At 42.0% G+C, this 22,678-nt stretch overlaps 1 protein-coding gene across 1 annotated transcript in view; it reads left to right on the top strand.

The window, feature by feature from the left end:
- Positions 1 to 7,723: 7,723 nt before the first annotated feature.
- The window catches only part of FRMD3 (FERM domain containing 3), a gene marked incomplete at its 3' end in the record, with an annotated part of 171,884 nt that continues 156,929 nt past the window's right edge, over positions 7,724 to 22,678 (top strand). Inside the window, exon 1 of the mRNA XM_080362358.1 lies at positions 7,724 to 7,852. Coding sequence (XP_080218484.1) covers positions 7,754 to 7,852 — 99 coding nt within the window. The 5' untranslated portion in view covers positions 7,724 to 7,753. The remainder of the gene's footprint in view (positions 7,853 to 22,678) is intronic.

The following is a 22,678-nucleotide window of genomic DNA, read 5'->3' as shown; positions in this document are numbered from 1 at the left end:
GCATACTATTATTTTAAAATCATGATGCTAATTATTTTAATAACACACTTGGGGTGGAGATTAGATGCTGCCAAGATAAACAAACTTGAAATACCTGTTATATGTGATACACATTTTCCCTGTACTACTTAATTTTTCACAAAATGTAGTAGGAACCTGACTTACCTCATGTGCAAAGCAGAAGTTTTATTTGCTGGACTTCACTTTGATTTACGCAAATTAAATGTAGTGTAAAATCTGATTCCTCATACAGATGCCAACTTCAAGGGTCATTCCTTGACCCTTGGTTGGACAAGCCTTTTAATCACATTGGAAGTTAAACAACTACCACTGCAAATGAAGGATGTAAAATTCAAATTGTATGATCACAGAAACATAGAATTGTTTTGGTTGGAAGATGATGGGAGTATTAAAAATCAGAATAACCCCAAAAGAAGAAAAGAAACTATAAAACCAGGCAAAACTGGTCTAAGCACTTTCAGCTGTTTCAAAGTGCATGTGCAGCAGCCATGGAAACAGGACGTTACTGCAAGCGAGTTCTGCCCAGCAGCATCCAGATTCTACCCAGTAACAAGAACAGTATAAAAGAACACACCAAATACGTGTGTGGTGGGGATAATTCCTCTGAGCACTCAGTAAGCAAGGCTTTTGGCATGCTGAGAGCTCTCCAAAGCCTGGCTCTGAAGCATTTGCTTGACTAGTCACCTGCAAACTGTTAATGTAGTTGTTGTATATTTTACGACTAGTGTTAGTGTAACAGTAATGATCAACTTTTGTTTTTATCCTCCTTGCAATGATAAAGCTGAAAAAATGTGACTAGTTGATGTAGCATTGGACTGTATTTTGAATTGGAGCCTCACTAAACATTCATTTAGATAAATACTGTTAAAAAGAGGAGCTATTCAACCTATAGGCAAGCAATACCTCTTTTCTGCACTTGCCAACAGATTACCCTTATTTGGATTACTAAGTCATTGGTGCCAGATTTTTTAAATTTTTTTAAATTCATCATGGACTGGTGAGATACATGGATGTGGCAGCAACCCTGCATTCAGCAGAATGCAACCAGGCTCCTGTGGGTGCTGAACTAACTAGACATCTGAAACCACCAGTTGTGTCACATGTAAAACCGGTTAGTCTTCCAGCAGTGTGAGCTGCAGGCTTTCTCTAGGGCTGTCATTATAACAAGCCTGGAAGCTTCCTGCATAGACTTTATGAAAGCAACTGCAGAGAACTGGTAGTAAAAGAAGTATTTGGGAACAAACATGGTCGTCAGAGCAGAGAGACTTCTTGGAAAGGCAGCACAGGAGACTCTGAGAGAGCACACTGCCTGCTATAGTTTTTTCTGACTATGTTTTCAGAAAAATAGTACTGGCTATATATTCCCTGAAGAGTGTACCAAAGAAATGTTTCAATCCTTTCTAGTAAAACACACTGGCAAGTCCCAGGACCCAGTGGATGGTGAAAATCATCTCAGTGACTTTATATGCTCTCAACCAAAGGCTGGGAGCTGACATTTGCCTTCATGGTAGCTGCCTTTTGCCTTCATGGTAGCTGCCTTGTGTGGATTAAAATCAATGCAATTTGCCCCAGTAGGCAACTTTCAGATGTGGTATTGTGCAATGCAGTTTAACTTGGACAAACACTGATAGATATTTGAGCTTCTAGGTGACATCTGCAGGAAGTTTGCCAAGAAATTTGGTAAATTCAACCCATCATTCTTTGCTGGAAAGGGGGCATTGTAATGTTCTTGTCATAACTGAATCTGAATCTTTGCAGAGATTTCTCAACTACAGGAGTGGAAGCAAATGGAAACTTCTGACTCACCCGTATTCCCCCTGTGAGCCATGGTTGTGACTGCCCTCACAGTTGCATCCAAGGAATTTGGAGGCCAGCAGTGCCATGCAAGCTGTGACACTTCCCTACGAATTTCAATAGGACTTTAGGTCCTATTAGGCCCAAGCAGAAGCTTGGGTAGTTGTGGCCAAATATATCCGATATCTCTGTATTTTTAATGGATTTGGAATGCGAGTGTGTTTCACTCATAGGAGAAATTCTCTTTGAAGTACAAACACGAAAATCCTGAGTATTTTGGTACTGCTGTCAAGTAATGACGTCATATTTGCAGATCTTGTTGCCTTCTCATTCATGCAACGAATATGTAATGTTTTCATAATGACTTTGTAATGTAAAAGAAAGTAGAAAACCTACGTGAATTAAAGTTTCAGCTTCTGGCTCAACTCTGTCATTGCAATCAGTAGAACTTCTGCTATTTAAATATTTTTTCTCTGTAAATTATGTATCTCTAAACACTCTCAGGGTTTGTTAGTGGGGTAATAAGCATTATAGAAATATGCATTAGTATTTTATATAGTTTTCAAATTACTGGTGTAATATTAAGATGTGAGAGACCTTTAATTTCAAGATGCAAGCCCCACTTTCTCTTTACAATTATTTTTTTGCTATAGAGTGAAATTTATTTTTTTCCTTCCAAATGCTTACTTAGATTTGGGACAAAAGCATCCCATAGGTATGGGATCTCTCTCTTTGTATAAGATTTCATGAGCTTGTTTGTTTTCATATTTTGAGTGCTGCCTGGTATGCCTAGCTCTATTCAATTAGCTCATTGCTAGTTTTGGCTTGGCTTCTGGACACATTTTACACAAATACAGCATGTGTCCCAAAGGCAATTCAACTGAAGAAAACAAAGTACTTGTACAAAAATCTGGGGCCTTGGTTTGTTGACTGGTGACCTGGGTCCTCCAGAAGTCATCCAACTTATTCTGGATGGCTGGTCCTCCAGGACGCCTAGGAAGCTAGCTGTCCTGTGGACCTTGTCACTTTGAAAGCAAAACTCATGCTTCCCTGACTACAGTAAACTGTTTCCTGAAATATTGGTTCATCGCTAGCTTAACCCTCACACTCTACCCTTTAGGATATCACAGAATCACAGAATGTTATGGATTGGAAGGGACCGCAAGAGATCATCTAGTCCAATCCCCCTGCCGGAGCAGGAGCGCCTAGGTGAGGCTATACAGGAAGGCGTTCAGGCAGGTTTTTAATGTCTCCAGAGTAGGAGACTCCACAACTCCCCCGGGCAGCCTGTTCCAGTGCTCTGTCACCCTCACTGAGAACAAGTTTCTCCTCATATTTAAGTGGAACCTCTTGTGTTCCAGTTTGCACCCATTACCCCTTGTTCTACTGTTGGTTGTCACCGAGACCTGGCTCCATCCTCGTGACACTCACCCTTTATATATTTGTAAACATTAATAAAGTCACCCCTCAGTCTCCTCCAAGCTAAAGAGACCCAGCTCCCTCAGCCTTTCCTTATAAGGGAGATGCTCCACTCCCTTCATCATCTTTATTGCCCTGCGCTGGGCTCTCTCCAGCAGTTCCCTGTCCTTCTTGAACTGAACTGGACACAATATTCCAGATGCGGTCTCACCAGGGCAGAGCAGAAAGGGAGGAGAACCTCTCTCAACCTACTAACCACCCCCCTTCTAATACACCCTAGGATCCCATTGGCCTTCCTGGCCACAAGGACACAGTGCTGGCTCATGGTCATCCTGCTGCCCACCAGGACCCCCGGGTCCCTTTCCCTTACACTGCTCTCTAATAGGTCATTCCCCAATTTATAATGGAACCTGGGGCTGTTTCTACCCGGATGCAAGACTCTACACTTGCCCTTGTTATATTTAATTAAATTTTTCCCTGCCCAACTCTCCAGCCTGTCTGGGTCTCGCTGGATGGCAGCACAGCCTTCTGGCATGTCAGCCATTCCTCTCAGCTTGGTGTCATCAGCAAACTTGCTGATAGTACACTTTGTTCCCTCATCCAATTCATTGATGAAAATATTGAATAATACTGGCCCCAGTACTGACCCTTGAGGTGCTCCACTAGATACAGACCTCCAACTGGACTCTGTCCCATTGACCACGACTCTCTGGCTTCTTCCCTTCAGCCAGTTCGCACTCCACCTCACTACCTGATCATTCAGACTGCACTCTCTCAGTTTAGCTGTAAAGATGCTGTGGGAGACTGTGTCAAATGCTTTACTGAATATGTTCTGGAGAAGCCTCATGTCCAGATCACCTGCCTTCAGGCGAAATATTTCACAGCTGGAGATCCTAATCCTACTGTAGAAGGGAATTGAATTGAACCTAAACTGTCCCAGATTTTGTTAATTTGAATAAAGTTGCTGTTCTTTGCTTATGGCCCCATGATCTCTGAGAGTCCTAGCCATGGCTAATTGCTCTACATGCTACATATCTTGACTGTGAGGACCTCGTAAGGTAGGTGTGGACCTAGGGGAAGAAGGTTAGTGTGTCGTGCAGGCCACCACTGTGGGGACAGTGAATTGTGTATCTGCTCTACCTATGCTGGAACCCAAGGTCTGACCCAAGGCAGATGTTTTTGCATCTGCAGCAGTTGCATTTCAGAATTAATCTTTGAGTATTTGGGAATATATATATAGATATACGCACATGTATGTGTTTGCTTAAATTGTAAACTTTAACTTAAAGAGCTAAACTTCCTGTCATGATCAGTCACTGAAGGCAAAACCCTTTATTACTATATTCTGTAATTTGGATCCATGTAGAATCACCCAGAAATTAAAGTACTACTCAAGTGCACTAGTGCTCCCTGCTGTCCCTGGATCTAACTTCACATCTGGCAGAAATTCCTGGGTAAACAGGAGGCATATGGTACTGTCCTTTACTTTGTCTAGATGTGCTCAGCCCAAAGCAAATTCACTCAGTGACCAGTTAGGTGAACAGAGAATGTGAATGCAGCTATTGCATTCAGTAGTGACAGTGCTAAGACTAATGAACCTCAAATGCATTTCAAACATGTGCCTGCCCACCAGCATTTTTTCTTGCAGCTGTAATTAGCCGGTATTGAGATGTCCCATCAGATCTCCAGGCTCTGCAGGTTGAAGACAGGTGAGTGCTTGGATAGACCTGCCCTCCTTTTGGCAGCAATAGCATCAGCTAGTAACCTTCCACTGAGTCAGAAGTGAATAGGTGCCCAAGCAGTGTATTTTTTTTACACTCTATCAGCTCAGTATTTACTGCTAACTGAACTGAATTTATCTATACATTGCTTCGTGTTTTCTAATATTGGCCATACTATTTAATGCCAGCTCCTGAGGTGCCTGGCCTTTCAGGTGATCTTTGCAAAAGCTAGCTGCATAAGGACTGTTTGATCTCCAAGATATGGCAAAAAGGGGTGCACTCAGTCAGCTGTGGCTGTTGAAATACATTTGTGGGTTTTCCTGTGTAGTTGGTAATGATATGAGACATTTAAGGGCCTCCTATTTGTAGGACAAAAAAAGAAAAAAGAAAAGGCCTACAACGCTTTGTGAATAAGGAAGGGATGGCAGTCCTAATATCTGATGCAAAATTCATTTGATGGATTTACGTCCTGCAGTTCTAAGTCGGCAAAGTGTTTGCTTTCATTGCCAGGTGGTGGTTGTGTGACATTTTCTATTTGTTGTTGCTGTTATTGTTGGGTTTTTTTTGTTGGTTTTGTGGTTTGGTTGGTTGGTTAGGTTTTTTTTGGTTTGTTTGTTTGTTTATTTTGTTTTGGGTTTGTTTTTTTTGTTTTTGTTTTTGGTTTGGTTTTTTTTTTTTCTTTTTTTCCCTGTGGAAGGGAGTATTTGTTTTTGACAATTTCATTTATTTGGTGATTTCCTATTAGAAGGCTGGTATATTCTGTGCTAGTAGTGACTGTATTTCTGTGGTAATTGAAACATAGAAATCTGTTATGTGTTTCACAGAGCTCTCAGGCACCTCAAGTATATATGATATTGAGTACCACAGAAGCAAATACAGTGTCAAAAAGACATGAGTGACCTGTCTTCAAAGCAGGCAAGTAACATTCTGCTGAGCTCTGTGCTCCTGTTTGTACACCCCAGTTCACACTTGCTGTGTATCAGTTTGGAGATGCAAATTTCATGCTGCAGTGATCACTGTGTCCATAGCTCTGAGAACTCCTGGGAAGCTCATGCCTCTCCATGCAGTCCTGAGAGTAAAGCAAAAAGCCCTCTGACAGTGGTAGACTTTGACCTGCTCCCAGAGCTTCATCATTGGCTCAGCTGCCTCTTCTAGTTCCCCTTTGGAATGGAGAAAGGCATGCTGCAGGGACTGAAGGGAAAGGTAAAAAATTCAGGTTAGAAAGGAAATATTCCTTCTCTGTTGCAAGCAGGAAAATCTGTGTCACCTGAGAGTTAATCCACATGTGGGGTGAAATCCTGTCTCTAATGAGCTTTCACGCTGTGGGACTGTAGGACAAAAAGTGTTATTTCATTATTAATGAGTGGGTGTCCACAACTGGTGTCTCGGCTGTTGAGGACCTTCTTTCATACTTTATGGGCTGACTGTGGCTACTGAGGGGAATAATCTGTTTTAGGTACTCGCTGGTTTGCTTCACTATTCCCTATGCAATTGGAAGCATTTATCATTACAAGAAGCATATCTTTATATTTTTTTCTTTAATGTTTGACATTAAAGGGCTTTGCATATTTATTAGCTGATGGTAGTGAGCACTACAGCCTTGCCATCTGTGGTTGTCTATATTTCCCACTGTTAGCAGTCCAGCAGAAAGACAAAGGAAGACTTTACAGGAGAAGCAGCGCTTTGTCGTTTCCATTGCATTTTCAAAAGAACGTTACATTCACACAGAACTATCTTCAAAACATGGAAGTTTACAGGTGATCACAGACAACTAGGCAAAATGACTGAAATACACCTCGTGTGTGGCTGCCAGTACTTTTTTCTCTTTGAAGACTTCCAGTCACATCCCACTTCACACTGGTTGTTTTTCATTTCACACTGAAAAAGGAAGTTCTCATTTTTCAACACAGCGCTGATCCTTTTCAAGGCTGGCCAACTTCAGTGCTTGGTTCTTGCAAGGTTTTACAGAAATGCATGTAACATTTTGTGGTGGCGAACGCTAACAGTGAAGCCACCGGATGCTCTAGTTTCTTCGCACTTACACAACAAATGGGATGAGACTGCTCCTCCCTAACGGACCGCTCTTTTTCCCTGAGGAAACAAGTTTCTAAAACTTGCACTCTTACATGAAATTGCATTGTGTTTTCTTCTGTTTCCTTAGAGCGCACCCATCTTCCTTGGTACATTTTGTTATACATTTAACTAAATTTCACAGGGTCCTCCTGCCTCGGGCTATGCTGGGATACCCCGGAGACGCAGGCTGCGGGTGGGCAGGCAGCCTGGGAACTTCACTCCCGCCGGCAGCTGCGGGGATGTCCCCCTGTGCGGAGCACCAGGCAATCCCAAGCCAGCACCAGTCGCTCAGGTGCACTCAAAACCAGGCAAAGCACGCCTGTGGCGGGGAAGGCAAACACCGGTGCTGACCATTTCCCTCTCGGGGCTGCCCTTTTTTTCCAGCCCGGCGGCGCGGGGCCCCGCAGGGAGCGCAGCCGGGGCCCGTGGGGCGGAGGAACGGGGGGGAGCAGGTGAGGGCGGAGAAGTGCCCCCGCGGGCCAGGCCGGGCCGGGGGCGGGCGCAGGAGGATGCTGAGGCTGGCGAGCGGAGCGCAGCCTGACGCAGCGGCGGCCCCAGCCGCGGCGGGCGGCGGCGGGGCGCCGCGGGGCTGAGGGGCGGTGCCGCCTCTGTGCCGCGCCGTGCCGCTCCGTGCTGTGCCGCGGTCGGCCGGGCGCCGCTGCAGGCTGGCCCCCTGCGGCTGCCTGCGGGGCGGCGGCAGCGGCGGCGGCGGGCGGGCTGCCGGGATGATCCGGTTCCGGAGCTCCAGCATCAGGTCGCTGAGCCCGGAGATGAAATGCACCGTGCGGCTGCTGGACGACTCCGAGATCTCCTGCCACATCCAGGTGCCGGCGGGGAGAGGGGCGGCGGCTCGGCGGGGCAGTTCGGCGGGCAGCGGTACCCCGGCCCGGGGGCGCAGAGCCGGGCCGGGACTCCGGCGGCGGCTCCCCGGTACGGAGCCGGTCGCAGGGCCCGGGCGGCGGCGCGGCGGGAGCTCCCGCACGCTCCATTCCCCTGCACAGGGCTCCGCGCACCTGCGGCGCGGGCAGCCGCGGCTTCTCCGCCGCCTCCCGGCGCTGCGCCACGGCATTGCACAGCACGGCACGGAGCCCGCCCGGCCGCTGCTGGAGCCACGGGGTCCGCCGTGGTTCGGCATCCCCGGCACGGCAGCCCCGCGGGCAGGAGGAGCCCGCCGGGTTGCGGCGCCGGCGGGAGAGGTGGCCCAGGCGGGGAGGGAGACCCCGACGGCGCCTTCTCCGTCCCGCGGCGCGGTAACGGAGCGCCCGGTGGGCACCTCTTGCCGCGGAGGTGGTATTCAAGAGAGGACCGGCTCTCCGGTACCGGGAAAGCCCTGCCTTGGGAGCAAGGCCCGCGGCATGTGGTGTCAGGAAACGCTGTTACTGCGATAGCAGGCAGAGTTCAAAATGAAGCGGTGCTCCCTTTTCCTTTTAATTTACGGCAAAAGATAACTTACAGAAGAATTGTTTTCAGTGGTAGTGGTTGTGCAGCTGGAAAGAAAGCAACTTTGCTGTAGTCCTTCTTCCTAATTACTTAGTCTCTCTTTATTGCTTCAAGTAATAAGGATAAGGAATCAAAGAGTAAGGAGCCTGTGAATTTCTCGTGGAGCAGCAATGTTTGTAGTGTGTGCTGGCAGGGGTATTTTGTGTGTCCTAACAAGACCCAAACTCTGATGTGTTATGAAAGTCTTAAACATTCTTGAACTGCGTTAGAAACCAAGTTGGTCTGTTTGAAATTTCTACGGCATTCATAGAATCACTCAGATGCGCTTGGCATTCAGATTGGAAGGTGTGCGTGGTATTTTAAGAAGTTGCCACTCACAGTTGGTCTTTCCATCTCTCTGGTAGTTTGAAATATCCACAGCTTTAAATCAAGTTGGTAGTCTTCTACAAATAGCAACTATGGCTGAAAAAATCAAGTGCCATGAGATGCTAGGTACATTTTTGCTTGGACCAAATTCTGTTTTTCATTAGTTCACATGGAACCATTCAGTACTAGAATAGAATAGAATAGAATAGAATAGAATAGAATAGAATAGAATAGAATAGAATAAAATTATTCCAGTTGGAAGGGACCTACAACAAGCGTCTAGTCCAACTGCCCAGCAACTTCAGAGCTGACTAAACCTTAAAGACTATTATAAAGGCCATTATCTAAATGCTTCTTTTTAAGGCACTGACAGGCTAGGGGCATTGACCATGTCTCTAAGAAGCCTGTTTCAGTGTTGACCACCCTCTGGGTAAATAAATGTCAAGTCTTCATGTTAGGTCTGAATGTCCCCTGCACAGCTTTTAGCACTGCCCCTCCTCTAGATGCATTCAAGGACCATCACATCTTAAGTTGTGGTGCCCAGAACTGCACACAGTTCTCAATGTGAGGCTGAACCAGTGCTGAATACATCAGGATAATAAACTCTTTTGACTGGCTGGTTACACTGTGTTTGATGCCCCTCAGGATGCAGTTTGCCCTCCAGGCTGCCAGGGCACATGCTGCTGACTGGTACTGAGCTGCGGCCAGCCGGCACCTTCAGGTCTCTTTCTGCAGGGCTGCTCTCCAGCTACTCCCCTCGCAAGTTATACTTTTGTGCTAGTTGCACTCAGCATGTAGCCTGAAAGTAACAGGAAATTGCTGAAACATCTTGTACCTGTACCATTGTAGTGCTCTTGTTAATGAATAGTGTGTTTATGAGATCATAGCTGTAATGGGTAAGAAGCAGAATGGCCTTCAGAGCCTTTTGTTGGAACTTAATGCAAGCTTTGCATAACTTATTTGGCATCTTTAAAAATTAGTCTCTTTAAACAATGATGAATTTAAAGTCAGAATCTGAGGTGGTATCATTACAGCTCTGTAGATTTGTCGTGCTCAACAGATTTACAGTGCTAAGAGTATGCCCTTCAATGCCCACAGGGTAGAAAAAAAACACTCATTAGGTATTGCATTGTGCAAGGTGAGGTAATGAGCTCAGAACCATTTGAATCATATTGCATTGTTGTGGCTCATTCCACATGTAATGCATGCAATTGTTTTACACCTCAGTTGAAAATATTTTAATTGTTACAGTTGTAAGGGTAGTCCTGAAAATGGAATTATATTATAAACTCATCTAGAACTAGTTTTCCTCAGTCTGCACACTGACCAAAAGCATTTCAAAGGTAGGAATAGCTCATTTTTTTTTTTTCCCTAGGATTTTTAGGAACTGGAATTCTAAACATGTAAATGCAGTTCCTAGTATGACGAACTACTTCACTCTTGGTCACTTCAGCAGATACATGCAATTAATGATGACATTTCATGGTTCTGACTTGCCTTTCAGTTTTGTGCCACTCACTTCAAACTGCTTAATCCTATGTATAGAGGACTACCCCTAGCCTATCAGTGTACATATGGAGGAGATATAATTTAGCTGTATAATTGATTTATCTTGTATGTGCGTGGTTGTTAAGAGACTAGAATGACAAATCCCAAACCACTCAACTTATTGTCTTTAGCCTCTTGATCAGATTTGTATTCGAACTTCATAATGTGGACAAAATTTGCTAGGATATTTGATAATGTTACAATTTTATTTTTGAATGGAAAAAAAAAGTTACGAGTTAGTTGTATATGTGCATATCCATGCATATTCAGTGGAACAAAATAGCCCATAAGACATGCAGCAGAGATGCCAGGGTTGTGCCAGCTGGAACATGTTGGACAGCTGTGTTTTGGTCATTAAGAGGATAAGAAAGCCTAATTCTACAATACTGATAAATGCCAACAGAGTCTTTTAAGGATAGGGGATGCAGTAAGGAACAGTGGCAACTGAAATTCTGGCTGTGAATTTTCAGAGGGAAAGGAGAGGAGACACATAGCTAGTCTGGATGGTGATGTATGTAGCTGATGGTTTGCTGCATTTTAGCACACTAAGTTTTGGCAAACCCTACTTTTTGAAGAATATCTTTCCAGCACTTGGCTTGCGTACGTGGGCTAATCAGAGGGCCCCAGTACTACTTCAGTGTGGAGATATCTGCTAATTTAAGTCTTTGCGGGATGCACTGTAGGTCTTTGGCCCTACAAAATGGGCAACCAGAATTGCGTGTTACTCAGCTATAACATTAGGAGGTGGTGTTAGAAAAAGTAAGCAGCAACAGATGTATTTAGGTGCTGCATATATATTTATTTCTTTTTCTCTATGTGTGAATTCCTTAGTGTTTAAGTGGGAAACTAAAATAAATTTTTATTTTTACTATTAAAGCTCTTCAGAGCAGTGTTTCAGCAAGCCAACAGGGTAATAAAACCTGCTTTCAGAAATTACATTTTATAGCAGTCTAGTGACAGCGTATGTGATGGTATGGGGAGAATCAGAGATGAATCATGCGTTTGCAGACTCCAGCCAACTAGCTATCGAGCTGTGCAGCTGCCATGTAGGTCACCAAGTTGCTCAAGGGCAGGTTTGCAGCTCAAAGGTCAGAATTCAGTGTGTCCTCCTCGTCTGAGAGACTTCGTGACTGCAAATTAGCTGAAGTGGTGACAGACACAGTGAAGTGCTGAGGCCCAAGGGACGCTTAACTAATTCTTGTGATGACATTTTTTTTCCCCATGTTTTTTGTTTGGTTCCGAAGCCTTCTGGGATCTGTATGTCGGGCTGTCTGACAACAGACAGCAGGGTGAAGTAGTGGCAGTGCTAAAATGGAGAGGTTATGAAAAAGAGCCTGAAGGGCCAGCGGCCACTGTCTGTTCACATCTGCAAGGGAGAGAGGTGACCTGCTTGTGCAGCCTGCCTGATGAAGCACAGAACCAAGGCTTGAAAGAGTGCAATGGGGGAAGTAGGTCTTAAAAACTATTGGAAATGTGTCTGGAGCAGCAGGAAGACCTCCTTTCTGGAGGTAATAATGAGATACTTATTTTCTGAGTCACTGACGTAACAAACACTTTACTCTCGTTTCTCCAGGCTTCATGCAAAAACTTCACACATCTAATTAACCTTTTAGTAACAATAGCCTAAACATCTTAAACAATAAGGATTTTTTTTCCCCTTTGGTTTATTTTCTAAGATTACGTATGCTTATTTCATTTGTGAGTGAAGTTACCCATTAAAGTCATGTTATGGTAGACTGTTTGTTATTAAATATTTAAGTACACCTTGGGTCTAGTGGTGCCACTGGCATGCTTTACATAAGGCGTGGGCTTCAGTGCACCTCGTTTAACTGGAATGACTTTCAAGCATGCTGCTGTTCCTTTAATTTTTTAAGACACAAGTAAGTGTGTATAACCATTATAACTCTAAATGTATTTCCTTATGTGAGGTTAATACAAAATTGTAATCCCACTCTAGAAAAATGCTACATTTAATGTACTACTTAAATTTTAAAATTAATAAAAGTTCTTATTTTTGAGTTCGGGTCCAGCTGTGCAAAACTGGAGATAAGGTTGGCATGAATGAGGCTTTTCTCTCAGCTGAAGCTTATTATTGACAGTGGTACTGAACTTTGCTGTCCGTGTGTTTATTTGTGGAAATACTGTATGACTGGATCTTCTTACCCATATGTAAAATTGTGTAGTAACGGGGCCTTTATAATGACAAAGGTTTTGCTTTGTATGAGCTGTCCCAAACAAACCAGATAAATATTCCTGCAAATATCACCTGGCTCTGTTACTGATTTTTTTTCCATGTATCTAAATGATAATTAGATTGTTGTTTAAAAGAACAAACTTGAATTTCTGGGTGTGTCCAACTTTTGAGCAAGGAGAAGACATAGTTTTTAAATACTGGTTTAGAAATCAGGAAGAAAACACCCAGGGCAAAGCTTTAGTTTACTCATGGTCTGTTCTTAAACCTTTTACCTTCTTTTTCATAACTAAAAATGAAGGTGACAAAATCTGAGAAGGCTTGTTTTTTTTCTGCTGCTGATAATCCAATAATATAAAATGGCCCTATGTCTTTAAATCTTAATTCAAGAGCAGTTTTTGTGTAGTTTGAATACTGTTGCCTGTAGTTTGGCTAATAATTTATTAGCCTGACTTTTTTTTTGTTCCCCTTTAAATTTGACAGACAGTGTCCTGTTTAGTTGTTTTTATAGCACATTGGTGATTGGAAACTTGCCTTCTTGCTTAATGTTTTCTGCTTGGTCTGTGTTTTGCAGGCAGATGCTAAATTGAATAGAAATCTGTTAACCAAAGAACTCTCTTTAAAATTCCCATCCCTCAATAGTGTGTAAAAAACAAGACAACATGCTGAAGCAGGCTGCGAGTTAAAAGAGCAGTGTCCATGAATATCACTGTGAAGATAATGCTGAATGTCGATGATTTGGAAAAATACGTGGAAAAGGGAAGGCAGTATGAGAAATGAAAAGAGCAGAGAGGCCGGAGATGAGAAGGTGGAACAGAACCATTGCTGCGGAAAGGGAAAGGTTAAGGGATTATGTAGACAGCAGGCAGAAGATTTAGTGAATTTATATTTATCCTGTAAGCAATGTCAGAACCGTAACCAGCAGGCGCCTTGAGCTGCTGGGATGATGCTGTAACAGTTTAAAAGAGTAAGACGAGATAAAGAAGGGGATGCAAGTTAGGATGGATTCTGTGCCGTGTTCTGTTAACATATTTTAGAAACCACGTACTGGGCTTTGTATTCCTACCTTCATGCTTGAGCCTCTAATTGTACAGTTACAACAGGTACTCTTGGTGAGACCTGCAGATGAGAAGTCTTTCTCATTAAGCTAAGCCTATGGGTTACAGCTACTTCTGTTGTCATTTTGTGTATTTGGTTAAATTTGCAGTAACCTGTTCTTTTTAATGGCACTTAGGGTTGTCCTCTTAGATCCTTCTAGGGCCAAAAAGGAAACAATGAGTAGAAAGTGTTGCTAGAAAGTTACTAGGGTGTTGGGAGTTCTCATAAATTAAGAAACTAATTGTCTTGATGGATTTTGATTAGTGTTTGTGAAGCTCAGTATTTGTTTAACGTTTGTTTCTATATCTCTGGTTGAGGAAAGGCACGTATCTATGTGTAATACTTACATGTTGCTACCAGTTTACAATCTCTGTTGTTCTTTCTTGTTATTCTTAAATGAAAATACTTACAAAGCTGGCTTATGCAGGATTTTATGCAATATAAATGGAACTGCAGCGGAACTGTTTTATATTGGATAAAGATAATTAACGATGTTGAAGTAGGTTTTTTCCATACTCCATTTTGTCTGATTAGTGAACAAAATCTGAAAATTCTCTGTCCTAAAGAGGATGCTCTTGGCTTTCGTTGTAACTGTGTATTTCCTGTGTATTGCAATTGGCACTGTAATCCATGTTTTGATTGCTGGTAAACAAAGGCAGGGGAATTTAGATGTGTGCTTAAGGACTTGCCTGATCCAGGGATGAGCATCTATTTCAGTAAATACAAATGTTGTAGGTGATAGCTACTGATTTAAAATGAAAGGCAACTGGACATTTAGTAATACAGTGCAGCACAGCTTAGATATCCAAACTACAAATCATTGGTTTGATCCCGTGAGGGGCAAAACGCTCCAGTGAGATATAGGATGGTTTCTGTTTGCAGGACCTTCTGGAATGGGTTTTTGGCACCTCCTGAGGCTTGGGCTTCTCACACTTTGATATAGTCTCACCTGTCTAGGCATCTTCAGTGCACTGATACAGATCTAATAATATGAGGCAGCTGATAAGCAATCATTTGGCAGTATTAACTGGCCTACTAGTAGAGCCAAAGTACATAATTGGTGAGGAAGTACTATATTTTCACTTTTTGGTTGTATTTGGCTACGTTGAATTTTCTTTATAGATCAGGAATGATTTAATAACGTATATCAATTCTCCTGAAATGACTCTTCACAAGAGAAGCAGTTAGTGCCTTTTCTATAGGAAGGTGAAATAGAGGGTCTGGATTGTGTCTGTATGGTTGTTGCTGGTGCACTGGGACAGACAGTATGTAAAAAACTCAAGGTTTAAGCACTTAGATTAAAGAATGGGAGAAATGGCAGCTGTTTTTCTCTGCTTCCTCAAAAGAAACCACAAACAAACCAGGTGGGTTGGGAGGACTGGAGAGTAATTCTTTCTGTGATAAAATGCTTGTTTGCACAGGTGTCTGTCCTGGGTATTTTGACTCATTAAATCAAACATACTGAAAATGGATCTCTTCATATCCTTATCCTCTCTTTTTGCAGTCCCCCTCTGCTCCCTGGTATGGATAATATCAACCTGTTGGCAGGTTCATAACGTCCAGATCATCCTTCCTTTTCCTGTTAAAGTCAAGCTGTCACCAGATGACTTCTGCTGTGTCTTTCCCTGCTGGAAGGGAAATATGGAAGATATCTCCTTGTACTTCTTCCTTCAGCTGACGCTGCTTGTCTGTTCCTTTGTTCTTTGTTTAGTTAAATACGGCTTCATTTTTCTCCCTAGCCTTGCTTTATTGGAGACCCTTTCTAGACCTTACAAATCATCTTTATGTTCCTATCAGATTACCTTGTTCTCACCCTATTTTAACTCCTTGTCTGATAGTGAAAACATAATTGTAATAGTTCAGCTATAGTTAAACTAATACAAAATACCAGCTATAGTTAAATTAATACTAAATATTTTTCTTTCTGGCATAAAACTAAACAAAATAAAGGCCCCAAACACACTTTCTTCCTTTACTTCTCCACTGTCAGTTTATTTTATCCTTTCCAGCTACAAGCACACTCAGCGCATACAAGTGTTCCTGTTTTCCTTTTTTTGGGGGTTTAACACATTGTTTTTGACAGAAGTGTGTTGATAATCAGCTCTTGCCATTTCAGTCTTCTGTCAAGACAGAGGCTGTTCTCTAGCTCATGGTTAATTATGGCAGTAGTAGGCCAAGTGCGGGTAGTAATCATCCTATTCATGGTTGCTGTTCATGAGAAACTGGATTAAGGAGGACCCAGGGATAAAGAATGGACGTTGATGCTCTAGTACTGTTACATTTAAAGGAAAAGTTTCCCCTGACTGAAAGTAATGCTGGAAACTTGAAACAGAATGGATCATAACAATGTGTATAAGGTTAAGTGTATGTATAAAATTTCTCAAGGTTGCTCTGAGGCAGAAATGAGAAGGTATGGGCTATATACCATGAATTCTTTCTCAACAGTTAGGTTCACAAACATAAATAACTCCTGCAATAATTGGAAATTTGGCCAAACAAGATTGTTACAGTAAAAAGTATTAAGTGGCTGCAAAATGATTGCTCTTTAAGGGCTTCCTTTGGAAAAACACTAAATGAGCTAACATCTTCATTAAAACCACTTGTTATTTTTCCCTTGTTTACTTAAATCTCTGGAACAAGTAAACAATCTGGATTGAAGACATGCTTTGCTCCTTGCAGACATGTTATCTCATAATGATATTTTCCCCATAGCAACCCTCTTTGGAAGAGCATTATGCTTTAAACACAAAACAAAGCAAAACAAAAGTCAAGATTTGCACCTGGTTATTTTTTATCCTGATGTTGTAATATGTAAACTTACTGTAAAAGGGCACATGTTCCAAAGATAACTTTGGGTATTTCTGACAAAACAGTGTAAAGCACTTTTCATACAGTTGGGCTGTATGCCCACTTCTTTGGTCTTTCATGTAACTGCAATGGAAGCAAAAAAGAAATGGGATTGCAAATTGAAAACAGACAAACAATCCCCTCATTCCCCCAAACCCAAACAGAATCAGGAGAATTTACGACAGGACTTAATGATTCTTTAAATATAAAGAGACCAAAAAACATTCACAAACAATTTCAAGGTAACCTTAAAGTCCTGTGGAAGTTGATGCATAAAGTTCAGACTTTAATGATGCGATTATAGTGTTTCCAGGCACAGAGGCTAGTCAAATGTTTTCGTCTCCAAAACAAGAGTGTCTGCATGTGAAATGCCTTTTGGGAATAGTTGCTGGACCCTCCTCTCTGCCAGGCAATGCCTGGGAACTGGTCAGCAAGAATGCTAATTGGCACAGACTGGATTTTTGCCAGGCACTGCCCTAACAGTTTGCTAGCATGGGTGGTGGATTTCAACACCCCAAAATGCTGGGAGAGTTTTAGTACTTTCAGTATAGATGCAATCTCTGTTTTCAGAACGGAAAAGAAAATAAGATTTTGTGAATATTTTATAGTTCTGATACTAAAATCTGTGAAATGGTAACTGTGTTCGTAACACTGCTCTTCTAAGTGGAAAACCTGAAGTATTGTGTGGAGCATCTTAAACAGTGGTAGTTAAACTAGGAATAGAAGTAGTTTTAGTAGGTGTTTACAGAATTGCTGTGTTGAGGATCTGTGGCTGTAATCTTGGATTGGAACCTGTAATCTCTTCTGGGATGACAGATTCTTTATTTTGTTTTTGTTGTTGTCATTTTTGAATGCTCTTAGCGATAGTCTAGTTGATACTAAAGTACTCTCTAGGATCAGGAGGCAAGGACATCAGTTGGTGCTGGTTTTTTTGTGTTTATGTTTTACAAACACAAACTCCAAGTCTCGTAGTGAAGTTGAGAAATGAGACATAGTTATTTCTTCGAACAGTAACTGCAAAAATGCAGATGAGATGCTCTATGGACTGCTATGCATGCCACAGAGGTGCTATAGGATGTACTTTTAATCCTATTTCTTTAGGCTTTTCCAAGTAAAATACAGCTGATCCTTCACTTTCACTCTGTTACTTTAAATTTGGGTAACAAAGATAAATACTTTGCAGTTGGAGCATGATGTTTGGTCTTGTGTTAGATGGTACAGTTACCTGGGGTGCAAGCTGAACTCAAACTGTGCAGTGACTGAACTTAGGTGGCTTCAAAGCCTGAACTTCGGTGACTTGAAGGATTTATCTCAAGACCTTCAGCGTGCCAACAGGCGGAGTGCACCAAACCCGCTGTGTGAATTTTCCTTAACTCCATCCTGGGAAAAGGAAGGAAAGAGCAGAAGGTTTTACAGACGGTGCTGTGAGTGATTCAGCGTGCAGACTCAGCCCTGTGCATGAAATCACTCCAGCAGCCCGCGGTGCCCCTGCCAGTTGCTAGGTGCAGATCCAGGGAGGCTTTTCTGTTTTGACTGGAGAATCCACTCACGTTGCCAGGATTTCCGGATTAGTTTTCTCATACGCTCTGGCAGCTGGTACTTTACAGCCACCAGAGCGCAGAATGCTTGAGCAGGAATTGTCAGTCCCCAAACTAAACTGTGCTGCTGGCTTGTGGGCATTAAGGCAAAAAGAGTGGCACATCTAAGTGAAAAATGAACAACAGTCTACACAGTTTCAGGACAGTGTGTTCAGGACAATTCTGGTTATTTTTTGTGCATGGATTCCATGCACCAAATATGTACCAATTTTTGTCCTGTAGCTTCTTGAGAATCAGCGACTGGTTTGTATCTTGCCCCAAAGAGTTTACGGTGTAATTTCAGGGAAAACACAATAAGAGAATGCTTAATTTATGTTATGATGAGAGCACACAAAGTAGTTTGTGTAGTTGGCCTGAGTTTTAACTTGAGTAAAGGAGGGAAAAAGAAGAATAAATTAGAGGAGCTGTATGTTGGTATATGTGGGGAAGAGAGCAAGACTCCAGTTGTATAGGGATTACAGTGGTTACGTGATGCATCAGAGAGAAGATGGCAGTATTGGCTATACCCTTCCTGTGTTTGCACCTGTTTCTTTGTCTTATTCTGCTATTTAGAAACTCCAGTGAAAGAACACATAGTGCGCAAACCTATGATCCCAACTGCTGAGGTAATTTTTACTACTCTACTATTTCCCTCCTCTTTTTTTTTTTTTCTTCCCCTTCAGTTTTGCTTTAAAGTGTCAAGAGGTGGGCTCTGATTAGGTTTGTGTAAATGACTTGCCATCTCTCTACTCTGTTAGAGGCTCATGCAGCTTGTGCACGTAGCAAGAACCACAGAGGCCTGGGTTGGATTGGGGCAGGAGGGGAAATCTGAGTTGTAATTCTGCCTTGCAGTCCCATTGGTTTTGATTTCTACTCCTGCTTTTCAGCAGCTCTTAGCTAATTGCCTGCTCCGTTGTGGATAAAGATACCAATATCACGCCTAAACCCAGCCTCCTGCAGTACCCTCCTGAGGCCATCATGTAACGCACCAGTTGCACCTCTTTTTCATTATCCTTTTCTTCAGTCTTCCAATTTTCAGTCCTTTTCATAGTGTGTGTATTCATGGCACTTCAAAGTTACGAATTCTACTGTTTGGGTTTTTTTTTGGAAGCGGGGCAATACACTGTCTTGGATACACAACAGACATCTACATCTGTTGATAAACATAATTCCCCGGTTTGCTGGTTCCTCTAATTATTTCACAGAGAATGTTTGAAGAATTGTTATACTAGTCAGCTTCTCAGGGACATGGTTTAGAGGGGAACTTGTCAGTGTTAGGCTAATGGTTGGACTTGATCTTAAATGCCTTTTCTAACCAAAAAGATTCTATGATTTTATTGCTTACTTTTGTGTCACTGATTTTTTTTGCTCCCTAGATGCTTTTTTGAATCATCATTCTGATAGCGATCTGGAGTTAGTCTTTGCACAGTGATTACCAGAAGTACTTTTCTCTCTCTCTCTTTTTTTTGGCAGTATGTATATCTGTGAATTTGTGTACATCCTGTAACTTACCTGTAATGGTCTGTATAGTTATAAGGTTTTTACAATATGCTAATTGCTTGTATGTCTTTGTTTTGCTCACTGCAATTTATAATAATCAGGTTTTATAATGACCTTAGAAACTTCAGTTTCTTCACCTTCTTGCTCGTTAGATAATTTATTCTTATGAATTTAATTTCATCAGTGTTAAAGTCAGAAAAAAATTATTTTTGTGGTCTGCTAGGCTGACCACTCTCAACTCATATTACATTTTTTTCTGTCTTTCCCAAAGTGTTAATGGAACTTATTTTTAAATGGAGATCCAGCATGTTCAGTCTCTATAGTACAGATTTTTGCCCACTATTAGTATTTGCACTGTGAAGTCCTGAATGAGACTAGGGTGGTTCAGGAATAATGGAAATGTTTCTGTATCCTGCAGGGCGTTTCATATTTGGAATAATTTTTGAAAACTAAACTTCCCTTCCTCCCTTGATGAGTTTCCTGGCAAAACTCTTAGCACTGCTAATCTATTATTCTGTATGAATATTCACATTTTCTATTTTTTTTTTGTTATGCTGGTATTTATTTAGATGTTGTTTCTTGTTTACAGGAAATGATACATAGTTTTCTGTCATGAGGTGATAAATTGTTAAGTGGATATCTCGTGTTCTGTAAAACCAGATACAAACTGAATGTTTTTGTATTCCTACCTCCAACACCTGTCTTTTTGCAGTTCTTTTTTACTCTGTGAATATTTATGCTGTTGCTGCTTTGTTATGAGAACTATCATTGTAATTCAAAAACCTCAAGAGAATTGTATTTTCTTTTCAGGTTTTTCTATATATAGCAAGTATTCTGAGGATGGAATAACTTCTTTTGCATTTGATGCATTTCCATTAACTTGCTTTTAAGAGCTCTAGCTAGCTGTATCTTTTATTGATTAGGAAATAAAAGGGAAGATGGAGATGTGGATTTAGGTGCTTTCCCCTTCTTTCTTCTCCCCATCATCTGCAACTGGAGCTTTTGGACATTTTGAGCGCAATGATTTCTAATAGCTATTTTGGTGCCCTCGTTCTGCTTAGCCAAGCTGTGCTTCAGTGTTACTTCAAGAAACGTGAGAACTCTACCAGGTATTGGCAGGTGTGGCCCAAGAGGTAGTATGTTATTCTTGATATCCAGGCAGGTTGCCAGTTAACGCCTGTGATGTCCTTGCTCCTCTCCTGCCCCAGACTGACCTCTAACTTGCTGCCTGTCCCAGTATTACTAGTATTATTTGTATTACCCTTTACCCTTTTTCTTTATGAAGCAAATATCTTTGCTTTCAGTCTTGGTCACACAGGTAATCTGTTGAGGAGGGAACTTCTTTTTTCTATTCACTGCATCAAAGCCCTAAAGTGAGGTGGTGTTTTGTTTTTTTTTTTTAAAGAACAAGCAGGAAGGCATGGTGACATGTAAATCCTTTTTGAATTTCCTAATTTGCTGACTTGACAGTGCCTAGAAAAGACAAGAAGAGCTGTGTTTGTGGTGGACCTGCAGATCTGGTTTGTGCCCTACATAACATTTGGCGCTTCTCTGAGAGATACAAAAGGAATTGCGTTTTCTAACCTCTGTCTGCCTCCTCTGTCTCCAGAGGATTCACTGCTTACGCAGAAACCAAAATGTTTGCTGGAGGAGGATTCTGAGTGTGCTATCCTGCAAGCTAAATGATGAAGAAAGGTTATGAATCCAGGGGGAAGCCAGTTTAATGAATTTTGTTTTCCTATTGTGTCCATACAGATTTGATATTGCTTTGTAATTAAAACAGGATCTGCTTCTACAGAATCTTGTTTTTCTCATTTTGAACTGTGTAGCCTTTCCCATACATTCCTGAAATAGAACAGCTAAATGTATGCTTAGAAAAGGAGGGAAATAAAAGGGAAAGTACTGTCCTCCCAAAGGTGCACTGGGATTCCTGTAGCAGTATTTCTTTGCAGAAATATAATGAGTTGAGTTTTCTTGCCGAGAGAGAGGTTTCTGCTTTATGAACAGGATAATTGTGTATTTGTGTTCAAAGTAAACAGCATTCTGACACATTTCATGACCGCAAGATATGTTATGTGCTCACTGGAATAAACAACACACAGGGCTGTCTCAGGCATTTAGTCAATGGATAATGTTGTGCCTGCTTTTACACATCTTTCAGCTAAATCACAGATCAAAACCAAACTCCAGCACTGGAGGGCATGTGGGGAGGATTTTTGACACTGGAGGAAAGCGAGTCTATGAAGCCTTTACGATTGCTCCTTCATCTATGCAGATTTGCTTTAACTGGTGCCAGATCTGCTGTGATATTGATGACATCCTTCACCGTGTTAATAGCTCAATCATAATGGAGCTGGTAGGCTAATTTTGTTCTTTGTGTAGGTAGACCACAAATTATGAAGATTGTATACAAGGATATGAACTATGACTACAAATTTGGCATGTAACATGCTTTCTGTTAAGTGACTGAAAAATGTTTAAAACTCTGATTTTTGTGCACTGGGCACATCCTGTCTCTTAGGTGGCATGTGAAATTTTATTAGGCAAATTCTAGGACAGTTTGCTGACAGTGAGGCAATTAATAAAATGTTGCAATCCCTCAGAGAAATTAGAGATGCTTTCCATGACCTTTTGTGTCATGGTGGGACCGTTCATCCCCAAATGTCTGTTGACAGTGTTCCTATGGGGCATGCTGGGAGGTGTATATCTGGATTTTAAGGAGAAAAGCTGTTGTTGGGGGAGTGGCTGTAAGGGAAGCTGATTAATTTGGAGCACTGTATGAGTTCTGCAAGAATGACTACAAACTTCACAAGTCTGGGACAGAAACACTAATGCTCTCCCTTCTGTACATGTGGGAACATCTTCCAAAAGATTCTTAAGAAGCATTTAGTCCTCAGGTGAGTGTGTGTGATGGAGTGTCTTGCACTAAACTGGAGCTTGTCTGCTGCAGAGCTCATGAATGCAAATGTGCTTTGCTACATGTAGTGTGGAAAAGTGAATTATAATTCATATTTATTGTTTGCCTCCTGAGCTTCTCCTGCTTTTCAGGGAGAAGAGACAGAGCTTGCATTGATCACAGCATG

The sequence above is a fragment of the Nesoenas mayeri genome, assembly GCF_963082525.1.
Source record: "Nesoenas mayeri genome assembly, chromosome: Z".
In the NCBI taxonomy this organism is placed as follows: Eukaryota; Metazoa; Chordata; class Aves; order Columbiformes; family Columbidae; genus Nesoenas; species Nesoenas mayeri.
The sequence above is the reverse complement of the archived record's forward strand: the minus strand, read 5'-3'. Positions and strand labels throughout refer to the sequence as shown.